Source organism: Phodopus roborovskii, unplaced genomic scaffold (genome assembly GCF_943737965.1).
Source record: "Phodopus roborovskii unplaced genomic scaffold, PHOROB, whole genome shotgun sequence".
Taxonomy (NCBI): Eukaryota; Metazoa; Chordata; class Mammalia; order Rodentia; family Cricetidae; genus Phodopus; species Phodopus roborovskii.
This window is the reverse complement of record NW_026125943.1, coordinates 108356-124772: the sequence shown is the minus strand read 5'-3', so window position 1 is coordinate 124772 and position 16417 is coordinate 108356. Positions and strand designations below refer to the sequence as shown.

Sequence of the window (16417 nt, the reverse complement as noted above, 5' to 3'; positions counted from 1 at the left end):
GAAGACATGATTAGGAATCTCCTGAATGCAATTGTTTTGCTGTCACAATACCATTTAGCCCTATTTAGCTGCTTTTTCATTTTGGATTGGTATTATTATCAGTTTGTTCCAAAACAATGCTTATGAGTCTAGCCAATGTCCACTCTGCTACTGCTGGATAAAATGCCATTCCTTATTAGTCCGAATAATAGAGAGGGAGGCTTGTGTTCTTTTAATAGGATTATTATACTGTAAAAGAAATCTTTGTGAAGGAAAAGAAAAGAGAACAATCATGGCCGTATACTTATTTGAAAAACACTAGAAACGAAAGTAGAAATTTGAAAAGGTATAGTACCCACATGACCACCAGATGGCAGTGTGGAGCTACCTAGGAAAGAAAGCCAAAGATTGTATCTCCGTAGTGAGCCTTCAAAATAACCCCAAATAGATAATTTTGTGTAAATGTGTAAAACTAAACTATCTTATTAAATGATTATAAAAATATATTTATGTGCATTTTAAAAATGGAGCTTGTAAGAATGATTTTTAGGAAACTGAAAGATTTACATTAGATGTAATATAAACTTAGCTGCACCAGTCTTCAAAATATAATTAACTTAGAGAAGTGTCATAAATCTAGGCAGAAAATTAATGACTACATACAGAAAAGCTAGGAAATAATAATTGATTTTCTTAATAGAGAAGAGACCATTTACGCAACCACAGCCATTAGCTAAATAATTATTTTTCTCCTAATGAGAACAAAGCATTGTTCACAAAATGATATGTTTAACTTTCACCTACTCCAGAGAAATAAATTTTACAAAATTATTGCATGCGAAGGTTAAAAAGTATGATGCCGATTTTTAATATATCATGGTGTTACCATGGAAAGAGACTTTGCAGATGTAAGTAAGGCCAGAGTATTTTTTAACTTTGATCATTCTCACTATGTACTAGAGGAAGTAAGACCTTCATCCCTACCCTTCTCCTGTCATGTGGTAGCAAAATCCATGTTAAAATACAGGATTAGAAAGACCAAAAGGAGTCCAAGAACAGCAAGCCCCTTAAAGAGTGAATCAAAATCCAACCATCTTTCTTTAGTTGTCTGTCTTTGAATCCAGATTTCAAAGATGTTTTTGTTTTCTTACTTTCCTCTTTTCCTTTTGTTTACTCTCATTTTGATTTGCCGTCAAATTGACCTAAGTGCTAGCTATGTTCCATTATCTATTTTTGTGCTTTGTATTAACTTATTTCATGTAAGCCCTTCATTTATTCAGTGAGTTAGTTATTTATCATTGTTGATAATAATAGACTAAAATCAATTTCAGAATGAATTAGGAAATTATGGCAAGACTATGGATGATGTGATTAGAAATCTTATGAATGGAGCCATTTTGTTAGTGAGAAACCATTCAATAATTATATATTTTGTAGGTTTAGACTTTAGTACAATAGGATTGCTTAAATAAGTGGTGATCCTTCTATGTAAAGAACAAGTTACACATGAAATACAATGACAAAAATGACTTGGGTTGTTTGGCTGGTCAGTAAACAACTGCAAGTCATTGAAGTTTCTCTTAACATATTATTAGATGAGGAATATACCACTTACATCTGTTCCCTTTTTGTTTGTTTTTGAGAAAGGGTCACAGAGGCCTTGAATTTGTGATTCCCTTTGCCTCTACCTTGTTGTTTCTGTTTTGTTTGAAGAAACTGTTGAACACTAAATATTTTATTTCATAGAAAGAGAACTGATATGAAATTTGTTTTGTGTGGACAAAATAAACAGTTACTTTGAAAAAGAGAGACCATATCTCCTCACTGGTATCAGAGAAAATTGTGCGCAGGGCTGACTTTTAAGTTCTCGATAGATGATGTTCTTATTATATAGAGAACAAAGCAGGAAGAGTCTTAGGAGGCCTAGATGTTAGTCTTCAGGCTATTAGCTCAGATGGTCGCACGCTGGTGCTCTGGAGGCTGTAACCCTTTACATGCCCCTAAGGACTGTTGCCTACTTCTCAAGTCACATGGAGGAGCTGTGAAAGGATAACTGTTAGGTCAATGGCATAATTTTAAACATACAGTATAACTTTTAAAATGTACAGATATAGCGAAGTTTTCAGTAAATGCCTTATGGAACATTTTGACTATGTATAGATACTATCAAGTATTTGGATTTAATTAATGTTTGCATGTGTTAGAAACTCTGTAGACCTTAGCCACAGAATTTCCAAGTCATTTTTTTTTTGTTGAAATTTAAAAGTGCAAAGATTTGCTTCATGAGATGCATACTTTCCCGGTGTAGGATACAGATTACACATTCTGACAGCTTTCCCAGAAGGGCAGGACCCTGGGAAGATGTAGCAGAGGTCTACTGCCTCTTTTGCAAACTTTGCTTTGTCTCTTAGGTATTCCTGACATTGGGAATTTCTTCAGCACCTGATGCTTAGAAGTAGGAAACTAGGTGGACAATGACAATGAACCACGGGCACACCATTTTTTTAAAAATCAAACTTTGAGGGTGTCTCAGAAGCTCACATATTATTCCCTTTCCACCATGTGTGCCATAAGCTCTCGTGATCCCTCTAAGAGACCCTGTGTGTAACCTTGCAACTGATTACCATTGAAAAATTTCCTGGGAAAAGCATCCTTTACTTTTCCTAGAAATGAATTCAGGAATGACAAGTTCAGTTGAAATGAATTTGGAAGAAAAGACTGCATATCTTAGGCAATCAGACATGGCAATGGCAAATCAAGGTTAATTGTTCTTATTGTCATCTGGTAATGATCTGAGCAGAAATCATTCGACTGTGTAGGGGCTAATGTTTTACCAATGGTTCCTGTGGTGGGATTATAATCCTTTTATTCCAGACAGAGGGCACAGGCTCCCAATATGGATGCTGTTGGAGGCTTAGTACACACAAAAGACTACCACCAATTAGTACTGTCTGCCACTGTTCCCTCTGGCTAATTAATTTGAGAATTAGTTCTCAAATGTGTACAATGAAAACCTCACTGGCTATGTAGGAAAAATAAAAAAGGAATTCCTTATTCCTTATTTGTTGGGTAAGAGAACTTTTACCAGAGCTGAGATACATTAACACAGGGTATTGGAATTTACTAGCTATTTTCTGTCAGTATGAGCTTTCATAATAATACAGATGTCTTTTCAAGGGGATGAACAAATATGCTCAAATGAGTAGAAAGCTAAGCCATTATCCTCACTTCAGTTTGAAAAAGTACTTGGCAGAGGGTGGGCATGGAGATGATTTTAGTTGATAAGTAGTAGCCCAGGTTCACAGTGGATTTTTGTTATTTATCAATGAGAACACAGACCTCTGTAGGTCCTCATAAAGTTGGGTACTTAGGCACCTTTAATATTCTTTTTCATTTCTCTTTTCCCATACTTACTTTTTCTAAGTAGGTATAGCTCCAAATTTTCCCATCAGCCCAAGTTCTTGAGATTATTTTTCCACTCTGGTCATATTCCATCTTTTCATTCCAGGTTCCTCTTTGAATAAATGTGACTAATCCTGAAGGCGAATATGTGATGTTCACTTCATTATATCTGCTTACAGGAGACCACAGAATAGGTCGTCCGGTTTGGTCATAAAGAATACGAAGGGTAAATTTTCGATGATCATCATAGATCTTTCCAGTGCGGGTCATATGATCAAAATCAATGGAGAGTAGGTTTCTGTTATGGGCCTACAAAAAGAAAGACAAAATTCAGTGTATGTACTGCCTTGATTCAGAGTAGGTTTCTATTATGGGCCTACAAAAAGAAAGATCAAATTCAGTGTATGTACTGCCTTGATTCTTAATCTAGTGCATTCACAATTCTGAATTCTCCAGTGATGGAGAAGTCTCCACCTCTGATTCCTCATGTTTTCATAGTCTTCATCGAACACTTACCTCTTTCCTCACCAGAGTGTACAGTTCTGGAGAGACAAGGCTATGTTTTATTTCCTGAGAAAGTGCCTGATATTAATATTGACCTTCATCATATGGCTAATGATTGTCTTTCTCTAACTAAAGACTCAAGTGAGGCACCACAGTTTTCAATAATGGCATGATCTTATTTTCTGTGAGTTAGATATGAATTAGAATGGGCCTTCTTGGCTCTTTTTGCACTTGCTAACTAATCAAGTGGCTAGAAAGTGTGGAGTTACAATTCAGCACAAAAGAACACAGTGAGTGCCATTAGATTTATGAAAGGTCTACAGCTTTGGATTTTCATGTCTATCTGAACTCGGTGAACTTCACATCATAATGGAACTCAGAGTGAGGGAACCACAGATAACCACGTTTGCAAGTGAGGCTTGCAGGTAAACATGGTGGCATTGATAGCAAGTGTAGTACCACTTACTGGTAAAAGAAACATAAATTTGGATTCAAGTTCAAAAACAACTACAGTGTGGTCACAGGCTTCTGCTAGTATTCTCTACACACACCTTGAAACCTTATAGTTGACTAGAATGAACTCCATTCAAGGGACCCTGACTAGGATTTTATCAGTGACAACACCCTGCAGTGCCTGGCTTTGATGAAATCCAGCTAGGTCCACCTGAGAGATCCAAAGAATGAAATGACTTACTAAAGCAATCAAAACTAAGCAACATGATTTGGTGGCTTTTCAAAGCATCTGGACAAGTGGTGCACATTTAGAGTTTTATGTACGAACGTCAGGGTTTGGCAGTACCACAATAACTTCTGTTATGACTTGCTGATCATGGCACAATCATTCAAAAAATCCAGCACTGGAATTTTTGTGCATTTGTTCCAGGAGAAAGGAGTACTTGGTTTTAATCATTAAGAGAGTTCAGTCCCCGAAGAAAAAGGGAACTCTCAAAGGGCAAGTAGAACCCATAATTTTAGTTAGTTTGGTGTGGATAGCTTTGTGTTTTAGTAGGTCTTTTGTCTTATTATAAATATGATTTTATTTTGAACTAATTTAATATATGAAGTTGAAAATGGTAGAGTCACATTACTCCCTTTACTGGAAATTTATGAAATATGCCCCTACAAAATTTCATAAACACATACATGGGCACTGACTTATAATCTTAGTTGGCTACCACATCACTATGAGACCCAAACATGAAACTTCTATGGGTTCTCAAGAATCTAAGTTTCAATTTCAGATAGAAATTTTATCTAAGTGGCCTGGATAACTACAAAGTGCCTACTCATATTAGCATCTTGTCTTCCCTTTCTTAGTAACCTAAAAACTTATCAGCTTCATCCATATTCCCTGAACATGAAGGGAATAATTTGATTTTCAAAATTTCCCTATATTGGAAAATATAGAAGAAATGAATAGGGGAAATCATGATCTGGGATTCCACCATCCAGGAAGAATTTCAATTAACTTTACTGTATTTCTTCCTACTTATCTTTCTCTGGGGGCATATTTTTCATATATTTATAAAATATAAGTAGGATGGCAGTTAGCCTTGTGTTTTATTGCCACCATTCCCATGTTGATATGTATTCTTGAAATATGGCTTGAATTGGTTATACAATTTTTTTCTACGTGATAAATGTTAGAGTTTTCATTTTCCCATAGTTGGAGATTAGTGTTCTTATTTTTATTTCCTCTTGTACCCTATGATTTCTTGGACATATTTGTAAATAACAACATAGGTCTTTATAAAAAAAAAATTTGTACTGAATGACAAGAATGTACTAAAAAGACTCCAGATGTGATTTGAGAGATTACTGGATTGTGCAAAAGATTGTACAAACTTCATATCCTACTTTATTAATAGAGCCAATCCCATCCTATCTTTAGTTACATTGGTAGTAATTTTCTGAATATGAGAGTTAGAAAATGGTACTTTATTGTTGAATTTTGCATTTATTCAAGTGGTAATGAACATGAGGGTTGAACTTTTTTTTTATTTTTTTAAATATTGACCACTCGTGTGTCTTCCACAGACCATCTTTTCATGATATTTGTCAATTTTTCTACCAGAATGTAGTAGTGGGTCTTTTAAAACATACTTTGGTCTCAGTTTCATCATTTCTCAGTCAAGGCAAATAATATTTGCCCTTAATTTTGAACTTCTGCAAAGAAAGGACCCAAACAATACATGCTATGAATTCTATTCAGAAGACCAAATTATTTTGTAATAATATTCAAATTATTTTGTAAAAGTGCTTTTGATTTCAGAGAATAGGTATAATTCAAGTACTACAGAGGTAGATTTGCGACTTAAGATTTTTTAAAAACTGTCTGCAGTAAAAGTGTGCTGTGTTGTATTGCAAAAATATACACTAGCCTGCTGTGTTCACATAAAAGCACGTAGTCCCTGTCTTGTGATACTCAGTGCTTGGAAGCCTACAGGAAACCAGGTGTTCGTTTTTCAACTACCTTTCCTGTGGTTTTATCGTCACATATCTTCAACTGTAATACCGTTTATTTACAGCAGCTGCAAAATACCCATGTACTCCCAGAGATAGTCATAACTATTACAATTTATGTTATAAAGATAGTTTAAAGAGACAAAGTAACAAGCAACTTTCAGTACAACTAAATTTGTGGCTTTGTTTGAGAGACGAAGTTTACTACTGAAGACCACATTTCTTAATAAAGTCAGTAGGATGCCACAAGCAATGATCAGTGTTGAAAATCCACTAAGAAGTCAGTCAGAGGACTCTGTCTAATGCCTTTTCCCTGCCTGTCGGGACTTCTGCAGCAGCTTCTCTGTTTCAGAACAATGCACTCCACTATTCCAATGCTGCTATGGCAATGCTCCTGAAACACTACTTTCAAAGTTGGGTTTGGAAGTTAAAATAAAATTCAGCAAGGGCTGAAAAGGATGAAGGAATCAAAGATGCCATAGGTTTCCCCTACTCATTCTCTGTGGAAACCACACATAAGAAAGCTGCAAGGCTATTGCTTTCAGGTGAGGCTTTTAAACCTCTGTCTGGAGTACTGATGTGCTGCCAGCCTCTAAGGTGGGCATTCAGAACATGACTTGACTGCTCAGGTCATGGGTAAGGCTGGAACAATCCATATTCATACACATGCTTGCTCTTCTCTATGACTACAGCTCTTGATCAGAGCATGAGCCAACAATTCTTGTTTCTACTGTATTTCCAAATAATCTATATTGATCACTCTCCTAGAAAAGAGAAGATGAGAATAACCCTAAGTCATAAAGGACACCTTTTGGACAGCTGTACACTAAGTGGGAACTTTTAATTTGGCCACTGGTGAATATCATTGTGTGCTAAGAAATATGGGCATGCTTCTTTTCTTAGTGGGAGATGTGTATATGCTGCATGCAATGCCTGGATTCCATCAGGGCTTTCTTTACCCAACTATACTAAAGAACAGGGCTTGCTTATTGTGTACAACTGAGCCAGAGAGAAAAGAAGGGAGCACACACTCTGATGAGCAGTGCATGACACTGGAGTCAGACTTTTCTTTCCTGGCCGCTAGTCCCAAGTTACCACACAGAGGCTTAATGTTAATTACAAATGTTCAGTCGATAGCTCCTGCTTGTGACTAGGTAATCCTTACATTTAAATTAACCCATATTTCTTTTTTAAAATTAATTTTTATCTAAATTAAAAACAACCTTATTTTACATACCTATCCCAGTTCTCTCTCCCTCCTGTCCTTCCATTCCCCCTCCCCCCATCCCACCCTTCAATCACTCCTCAGGGAGGGTGAGGCCTCCCATGGGGGATCATCAAAGTCTGTCACATCATTTGGGGCAGGGCCTAGGTCCTCCCCATGTGTATCTAGTCTGAGAGAGTATCCCTCCATAGGGAATGGGCTCCTATAGCCCATTTGTGTAATAGGGATACATACTGATTCCACTACCAGAATCCCCAACTGACACCCACATTCAGGTGACCTATAGAACTCCCTCCTCTCACCATTCCACATAAGGGAATTTCCCGCAGAACTGAAAGTATCTAAGAAGGGTATGGGTGCGTGGAATGGCAGGATGATGGGCCTCTTCAGACAACTGTCCTGTGCCTCTACTTCCTGTCTTTTCTTTAGAGTATGTGTTTTAATTACTTAAGAGAAAACCTTCCCTACACCTTTCATATGTAACGGATTCAGATAGGATAATGATATTAGTAGGTAGATGTATGGACAACTTGAGATAATTAACAGTGATACTCTACACAAAAGGAAATCTATCACACACACACACACACACACACACACACACACACACACTCCCCAAAGCTACAGCCAGGGCAGTTGATTTTTCTTTCCTCTATAAAGAGGAGGAGACTGTCAAGGAGACTAGCATTTCAGGTCATAATACAACCTAATTACCTGTTAAATTTTGCTGAAGACAGAAGGTGAATAAGAGACAGGCCAAACAGCATCAACGCTTGGAAGGTGTACCGTATTGCATTTTTATGAAGTCACAGGGATGGGCAGGAAATTCTCAGCTGATTTTAAAGTAGCACACTGTATTCTACTCTCACTAGTTTTAAGGTAATTAGTATTGGACTTTTAAAGATCAATCAATACATTAATTCACAGATTTTAATGTTTTACTGATATTTCCAGTTTAACAATCAAAAGGTTACTCAGGTCTGTTTTCCTTTTAGAGTTGCCTATAAATGAAATAGCATGTCTTTAGTGTTAGTACTAGCTTGGGATAGCCATTTACAATTTCCTTTGTATTTATTTTTTTTTTATTTTTGTTCCCAAGATAGTCTCTTTGTATTGACATTCCAGAAAATTTTAGTGCTAGAAGAGAACCTAGGAGATGCTCAAATGTATGGAGCCAGCCTTCCTGTCTTCAAATCTTAAAACAACCACTTAGTAACTATGCAACTTCTGTTTCTTATCTGTAAAATTGAAATAACTAAAACCCCACCTGATGAGATGTTATAAATGGTGAATAAGTTAATATATGATGATATACCTAGAGAGGCCCCTTCAAATGCTATTGTCATTATGGTTAATGGCAATATTACTAGTACTACAAGAGAATGCACAGTGTATATGCTTCATTTAGAGATGGGAAATTGCAGTGTCATGGTGTTCTACTTCTTTCTCATAATCTCTCTTATTCTTCGCACCTGAACTTAACCATATGGTTTAACTGTACAGCTTTTGACTTCTGATTGACTTGTTCTTATTTAAGGACTTCCTTGTTGATTAGTTCATCTGTGCAGTTTCTAACACATTTGAAAAATGATAGCAATTCACTAATATTTATGCATAGGTGAAGTCATATGTGAAACAATTCTCTCATCCTAATTATTTTATTATAGCAATTTCAAGATCAAGAAGCAGTAGTTTTTGTGATTTGAAGACTCCAACAAAGCCCGCTTTCCAAAACACAATACCATACATCAGTCTTGATGCCTGAAATTTCCTGTCTTCTGGTTACTCCTTGGGGATGGGGGGGGGGACAGAAACACAGAAGACTGCAGGTGCATTTTAAAGGTGGGTTAATATATATCCTTGTATAACTTCATAAAATGAATGTCTCTACCAAACCTAATGAGAAGGAAGGTAAAACAGTCAGAAATGAGAATCCTTATCCCATAGCTGATGGCTCTTTCAGGCTGTTTCTGAGGACAGAAGTGAATTCTACTATGCTTTTGGCTTAGACTCCAATTTTCCATTTACCAGCTTGGAACTCAAGAGTTTCAACAAGAGTTTTCTTCCCTTTAACATTTTCGGTCACATATTAATATTTACATGTTGTATTTGAAAATCTTATTTTGAAGGCTATGAGATAGTAAATTGCTTGAAGCAAAAGCATGAGGATCTGAGTTCGATCCCTAGCACCCATGTGAAAGTAGTGTGTACTTACAATATTACTAGATTGACCCTAACTAGCAATTTGAGCAACAGTGGAAAGGCTACCATAAATGCCCTTCCCTGGTAATGAAATTGATGACTAACTTATTCACCATCATAGAGCCCTCATCTAGTAGCTGATGGAAACAGAAGCAGACACCAACAGTTAAACACTGAGCCGAACTGGAATCCAGATACAGAGAGGGAGGACAAGATCAGGCTACCAAAACCCACAGAGACAGTTTACCTGAACAAGGAGGAGCTAATGACCCCCAGACTGATAGCTGGGAATCCAGCATGGGACAGACTCAGACCCCCTGAACATGGGTCTCAGCTAGAAGGCCTGGGCAGTCTAAGGGACCTCAGACAGTGGAACCAGGATGTATCTCTGGTGCACAAAATGACTTTGGGAGCACATTCGCCATGGAGTGATACTCCCTTAACCTAGAGGCATGAGGGAGGGCTTAGTCCCTACTCCAAATGACTTGACAGATTTTGTTGACCCTCCTGGAAGGCATCACCCTCCCTGTGGAGTAGATGGGGATGGGAGGGGAGGGTAATTGGGGGGCATAGGAGGGTGGGAGAGAAGGAGGGAGGGAGAGGGAACTGGGTTTGTTGTGTAAAATAAGAAAAATAAAAAAGTTAAAAATTATTATTATTATTACAACAACAACAACAACAATAATAATAATACACTATTAGGGCTGGGGAAATGGAGAAAAGAAGTTCCCTTCTGCTGACTGTCTAGTAAGTCTAGCCAAAATGTTGAGCTCTGTATCCCAGTGAGAGACTCTGTTTCAAAAACCAAGTTAGATGACTCCTGGGAATAACACCAGTGATTGACCTCTCATGTCCACATGCACAAGCAAACACACATGCATACACATATCTGCCCTTTTCAATTATCTTTAAGTAGAGGGAAGATCACCTGTGAGGGTGTTAGACTTTTCTTCTTTTTGTTTGTCAATATATAATCATTCTATTGGATTTTATAAGTTTGATTTCAAATGCTGTTTCCATTATTGATTTTTTCTAAAGAAAATAAAGGAAGCTATAGTTTCAGAACTTTGCTGCTCACTCTATGAAATCATATAAAGAACTCTGGGATTCAATACTGGGATAAGTCTCATATGACATGATTATCCACAGACACAGCAAGGTGCAATCTGGTTGTAGCTCCTAAAGCAGTTTGCTTTTGGAGAACATCCAATTCCTTGACAATTGGCTCTATTGTTATCTGTACTCTAACTCTTCTATTGTCCAGGGAAACGTATTTATGGGGACAGATTTATACAGCAGATGAGAGGATACATGGGTTGGATGCAAAAGTACTTTATGAGGAAGATGATTCCAACACAACTCAAGTTAGGGGAAATAGATTTTTAAAATAGATGAACTTTCAAAATATTAATGTGATCTATTTCATGCAGTGGTGCCTGTGAAGGATGATAGAGCTAACAGTTGCCTGGCCTACATAGGCTGTACGTAATACCATGTTTCCCAACAATTTGCTTCTCTTACCTTATTTTGTGTGCACGGGGGAAGAAATCCCCACTGATCACTGGAGGAAGGGAATTCTTGTTTTCATCTAAATACAGGTTTTCCCCTGAAATGTTTTCCAGCTAGGAAATCTGGGGCTACGATAGGTAGGGTTTGGAACATGGACCTTTAAATGAAGATGTCACTTTGTGCCTGTGTTTTACAAATTATGAGAGTGGCTTTTCAGAGGGTTTCTATGGCCTGTGACTATGCGATGTGTAGTCTCAACCTCTCTTCGTAATCCCATCTGCTCATGTTCTGGAGTAGCAGCTTCAGCAGGAGAAACAAATGGTTTAGTTACGACCCTCTGGTACTGGAGAACATCAGGGACCCTGTTATTTAGAGGTATACTTACAAATGGGTCCCTGCACATTTAGATAGAAAGAGAACATTGTCATCACCCTTACAAGCCTACCAGAAGTGAAGGGTTATGATCAGTGGGCAAAGACTATTTGCTTTGTCCACCTTGCATCTACACCTGTCTTTTGGAAATGCATTCATTCCACTAGGCATTCCGTTCCATGCCTGGCACTGGGAAACCAAGGCAGTAATGCACCAGGTCCTGTGAATGGGGAGGGCAGATAAGGATTGCCCAGTTAAACAGCCTTTCTCCTTCTTTTGTCTCCTTCATGCTCTCTTTGCCTGGAGGCCAGCCAGTTGTCCTGAACCACCCACATTTGCCAGTACATTAGAGGTGATTATTTGTCTCTTTTTGTCAGCATTGAAAATGAGGAGTCAGGCTCTGCCAAGGTGGCTGTACCGAGTGGGGCAATGATTTATAGATTAATTATTTTAAGGGACAAGGCAGCAAGGCATGATACAGTGGAAATAGTACCGTACTAGGGGGAAGACCTGCATTTTAGCTCTGGCTCTGAGCCTTAATAGCTGTTTGACTTTGGGCAAATCACTTGACCTCTCTGGGCCTTGGTGTCTTTATCTGTAAATTGGGAATAACTACAATTGATGGCTGTGGTGATCACATAAAATTCTGGCTGTGAAAGCATTTTGTTAACTCGGAGGCACTAGGTCTATGTAAAAGACTGTTATTAGATTTCTAGGGACCGGCACAGCCACACTACCTAGCCAATACGGGGCCCAATCCTTCATTTCCAAGACTTCAGGGAGTACATTAGAAGTTGCATAGAGAAAAAGGCCTGGAATTTGTTGCATTCACAATCCAGTCTTCAAATCTATTTAACTCTACCATACAGAGTGCAATGTGGGTCAACATACTTAGCATTTACTAAACCCTAGGTGTTTTATGGCTTTTAGCTTTTCAAAAATAAGAAAATTAGAGGATATTATATACACATTACAGTTGATACTTTCTTTCTATTACTTGAATGTGGTAGGGAGAACAGAGATTGGACCATCCTAGAAAATTCCAAGGTCACAGAGTAGAGAATGGGTTATCCCAAAGACTAAAAACCCTGAAATGACACTCTCCCTGATTTGGTTCATAATATTTTATTGAGTATATAAGTTGGGGAGGAAGTAAAAGTTCTGTTTTCCTGTGATCAGTCATTAAGATGATAAACCATTTGTAGAGAATCCTTAACTTTTCATAGCATCACATGTTCACTTCATAGTATAAAAAGAAGCTGGTGGGTAGCCTAGGACTTTAATCCCAGTACTCAGTTTGGGGCAGGAGAATCATTAGTTTGAGCTCTGCCTGGGATACAGAAAGGGACTCTGTCTCAAAAGCAAAAGCAAAAACAAGAACCAAACCAAATCACTGCCACCATTGCTGTGACCGCTGCAACAAAACAGCATTATCAAACAAGGTATAAAACCAGGTATCAAGGCTAGGTCATCTGCCTTTCCCATTCCAATGTCTATGCAGTAGGCACATTTCTCGAAGAACTCAGACATAAATGCTGACATCTAGAGCTTTAGGATTTAGGCTAGATTCACTTCTGAGTTCAGTGGCCTATTTGGTAAATGCTCTAATACAGACTGATCAATAGAACTGAAACATACAGATGGACTTGTTTTTCTAAATAACTTCAGTAGCTATTATTAAAAACCAGAAACAAAACACACGAAACCTACTAAAGACTGTTTCTATATACCATCAGTAGAGCTGATTAAAAAGCAAGCACACTTGTAGATTATCTTTTCTGCATCAAGCCATATGACTGGTTGGTTTGCTTGCTTCCCTCTGCAGCTCTATGGTTGGTTGGTAGTTGTGCTTCTACAGCATTCAATTTACCATCATTCTTTTACAGTGATTGAAGAGAATGCAAGAATTCTCTGCGTGCTGGGTGAGATACAGGTCCTCTGCGTCCTGGCCTCAGTAATGAACACTTTCTACAGATTGGCAGTTGCTCTGATGCTGATACTGAGTGCTACTGTATTTGGAAATCTGGCCACATCATCATAACATTGGTTAATGTTCAAGAAAGAACAGGTAAAGAGGGTATTATGGTGTTTGTAGGCTTCCTACACATTAGGCCAGTGTTTGACAGAGATTTCGGCCTAACTGTAGGGAACTGTGTTTGGTAAAGACTTGAAAACTCCAAAAGCTTTCAGTTCCCTCAGGCATGATTGTTTGATTCCTCCAGCCTATTCTCACTTCCAGTTCTTTGCTTCTATGGCTCTAGTGATGTGTCATTCACTGACTTTGCCCTCCCATCTTGCCTATGTCTAAATGGTGCCTTATGACTCACATTCTTCTCTTTCTCTCTAACCAAAGGTGGAAACCTGGCTCAACTTGGGGAATCTAATAAGCATCTCCAGGGCAGGTGGCGATGGGTACTGAAGAGCTTCTTGACTAACTATATTTCTCTGGCCAGACTTTTTTTGTGCCTGAAATTGCTACTATTAGAGCACTTTAGCTGGCTAATGACAAAGAAAGCTGCTATTAGAATGTACATTTAAAGATACTGAACCCATCATCAGCCATTAGCACTCTCCCTTGAATTAGTATATCATAGAAGCTAGCCAGTCACCCAGAAAAACTTTGGAGAAGTGAGACCACTTCGGGAGGCTCTTCACATTCTGAGGGAACCCACGAACTTTTGTCCTTGGTTCAAAAGGGAAGGCCTTACCCTCAGTCTTCTTTCAAAAGCTGAAACGTTGCCTTTGTTTTGCTCCTTTCGCTGTCTCCATTCAATGAGGTTTGCATTATGCTCTCCAGGCAAAGAAATGTTGCATTTTCCCAGAGTAGGATTGACAGCCCCTGCCAGGATGTGGGGCTCTGAGCTGAGGCTGATCTCCATCCCACTGGCAAAGGTGACACGTAGAGAACCATCCGGGCTCACCCGATAGGTACTTTGAGTATTTTCTGTAGACAGATGAGCAGAAGAGAGGGGGAGAGGGGTATGGAGAGAGAAGAGGAGGAGGAGAAGAAGAAGGAAGAGGAGAAAAAGAAGGAGGAGAAGGAGGAGGAGGAAGGGAGGAGGAGGAGGAGGAGAAGGAGGAGAAGAGACAATTATTTTCAAGTGACACATTTGGGAAAGTTTGAGCAGATGGACCACTGGGAGCCTAACTCCACTCTGGGCTAGACCACTCCTCTGACAGATAGCTACATTCTCTACTCATTTGGGTCTTGTTATTTTTACAACTGGGTTATATCTTGTGAACAGGATAAAAGACTGCTGTTGTCTCACACAGTAGGCTGGTCTCTTTTTTGTTAGCTGTTTTGTTTTAAAAGCATTTCCTCATAGACTCCTTCTCTGACTTGTGTTTGTTGTCTTAGTTTGGTATGCTGAGAGCTAGAATGAGAAGAGTATGAAATTCAACTCAGCATGTTGCCACCCAGGGATGGCATCATAGCCACTGTAGCCCATGAGATAAAAGTTGGTGTTACTCCATTCGGAGTGAATTGCCCTACAGCCTAGCAGCAGAGTGAGTTCTAATGACTAAGCAGTGAAAAGTAGTTCGTTGTCCACTTCCCCTATAGCCTTTAACACATTCTTTCAAAATAATATTTTTCTCTTCAAATATTTCTGCTCGCTGCTCTGTGTAGAATGGGTTCTTAATTCTCTCATACCACTTGTATTCTTCCTTGGTGTATTGCCTAATTTGCCCTTTTACTCATCCATGTCCGATCTGATCTAGAATGCTAAGCTCAGATAGGGCACAGACTCTATTATTGTCTTCCAACCTAGGAAACCCTAAACGAACTTTACAAATCACTGTGTGTTGGGAAATGACTTGATGGGAGATCAGACTTGGCAGGATGTAACCTCATTACTCCCACAGATTGTGGCCCAAAGTGGATACGTGAACTTGTGAAAAGTCTGAATTTGTCTGTGTTTCAGCCGGAAAGTAGGAGGAAGAACCCATCTTCTCAATCAGAGGGGGATTCCAGTTACTTAATAGAGAGCCCAGGTGGAGTTGTGAGGGTCACTTACCTTGTTTTAAAATGTATATAGTACTAGTTGCTGTCAGGTTGGTTGACATGAGGACATTTTCGCGGTTAGATGTGTCTAGTTCTACTTTCGTCAGCTTTTCCAGGTCACTGTGGAAGCTGCTGACCTCTCCAGTAGGAAACGTTGCATTGGTCAGATGTCCCTCGGGGTCATACCTGAGGATCATAACAAATATCAACCCTGAAGCTTCTTGGCAATGATAACTGGCCTTTGTAAACCAAAAATCACTTGGAAGCTGGTACGGTTTAACTTTTTAGTGATAACGAATATTATTAACCTTGTCCAATAGAAAGAAAAAGGTCAAAGAGATGATTAATCAAAAGAAGGTAGTTTTTGAAGCTTCTGAATTCCTGATGAATTCCTTGAGCTGTGCTGTTTTACAGAAAAAATATATCTGGTAATGAATCACCAGAGTGGAAAACTGATTTATGAATCTCGCCCTGCTGGGTGCAATGTTGCAGGGAAACCTCTGTTTGCAATTTGGATTGATCCCATTACTAGTGATGAATTGTAAAAACCAGCAGAGGGTGCTGTTGTCAAAGGGAAAGGAGCCTCAAAATGCCCCTCATAAGCCCAAGCAGGCCAATAAACCGACTCTGTATTGTGACGGGGAAATTAGAATTTGCTGCTTTTTAAGTTGCCAAATTTGAAATGAATGAATCATTCTTCCAACAAAATGAACAAGCACAGAGGATAATGGAAACATGTTCATTAAAACATTCTGGAG

The 16417-nt window shown here is 38.7% G+C and overlaps 1 protein-coding gene across 1 annotated transcript in view; it reads right to left on the bottom strand.

The window, feature by feature from the left end:
* The window catches only part of Tenm1 (teneurin transmembrane protein 1), a gene marked incomplete at its 5' end in the record, with an annotated part of 130744 nt that overhangs the window by 8624 nt on the left and 105703 nt on the right, over window positions 1–16417 (bottom strand). The window contains 3 exons of the mRNA XM_051179100.1: window positions 3394–3690; window positions 14365–14600; window positions 15673–15845. Of these exons, the coding sequence (XP_051035057.1) occupies window positions 3394–3690; window positions 14365–14600; window positions 15673–15845 (706 nt within the window). The remainder of the gene's footprint in view (window positions 1–3393; window positions 3691–14364; window positions 14601–15672; window positions 15846–16417) is intronic.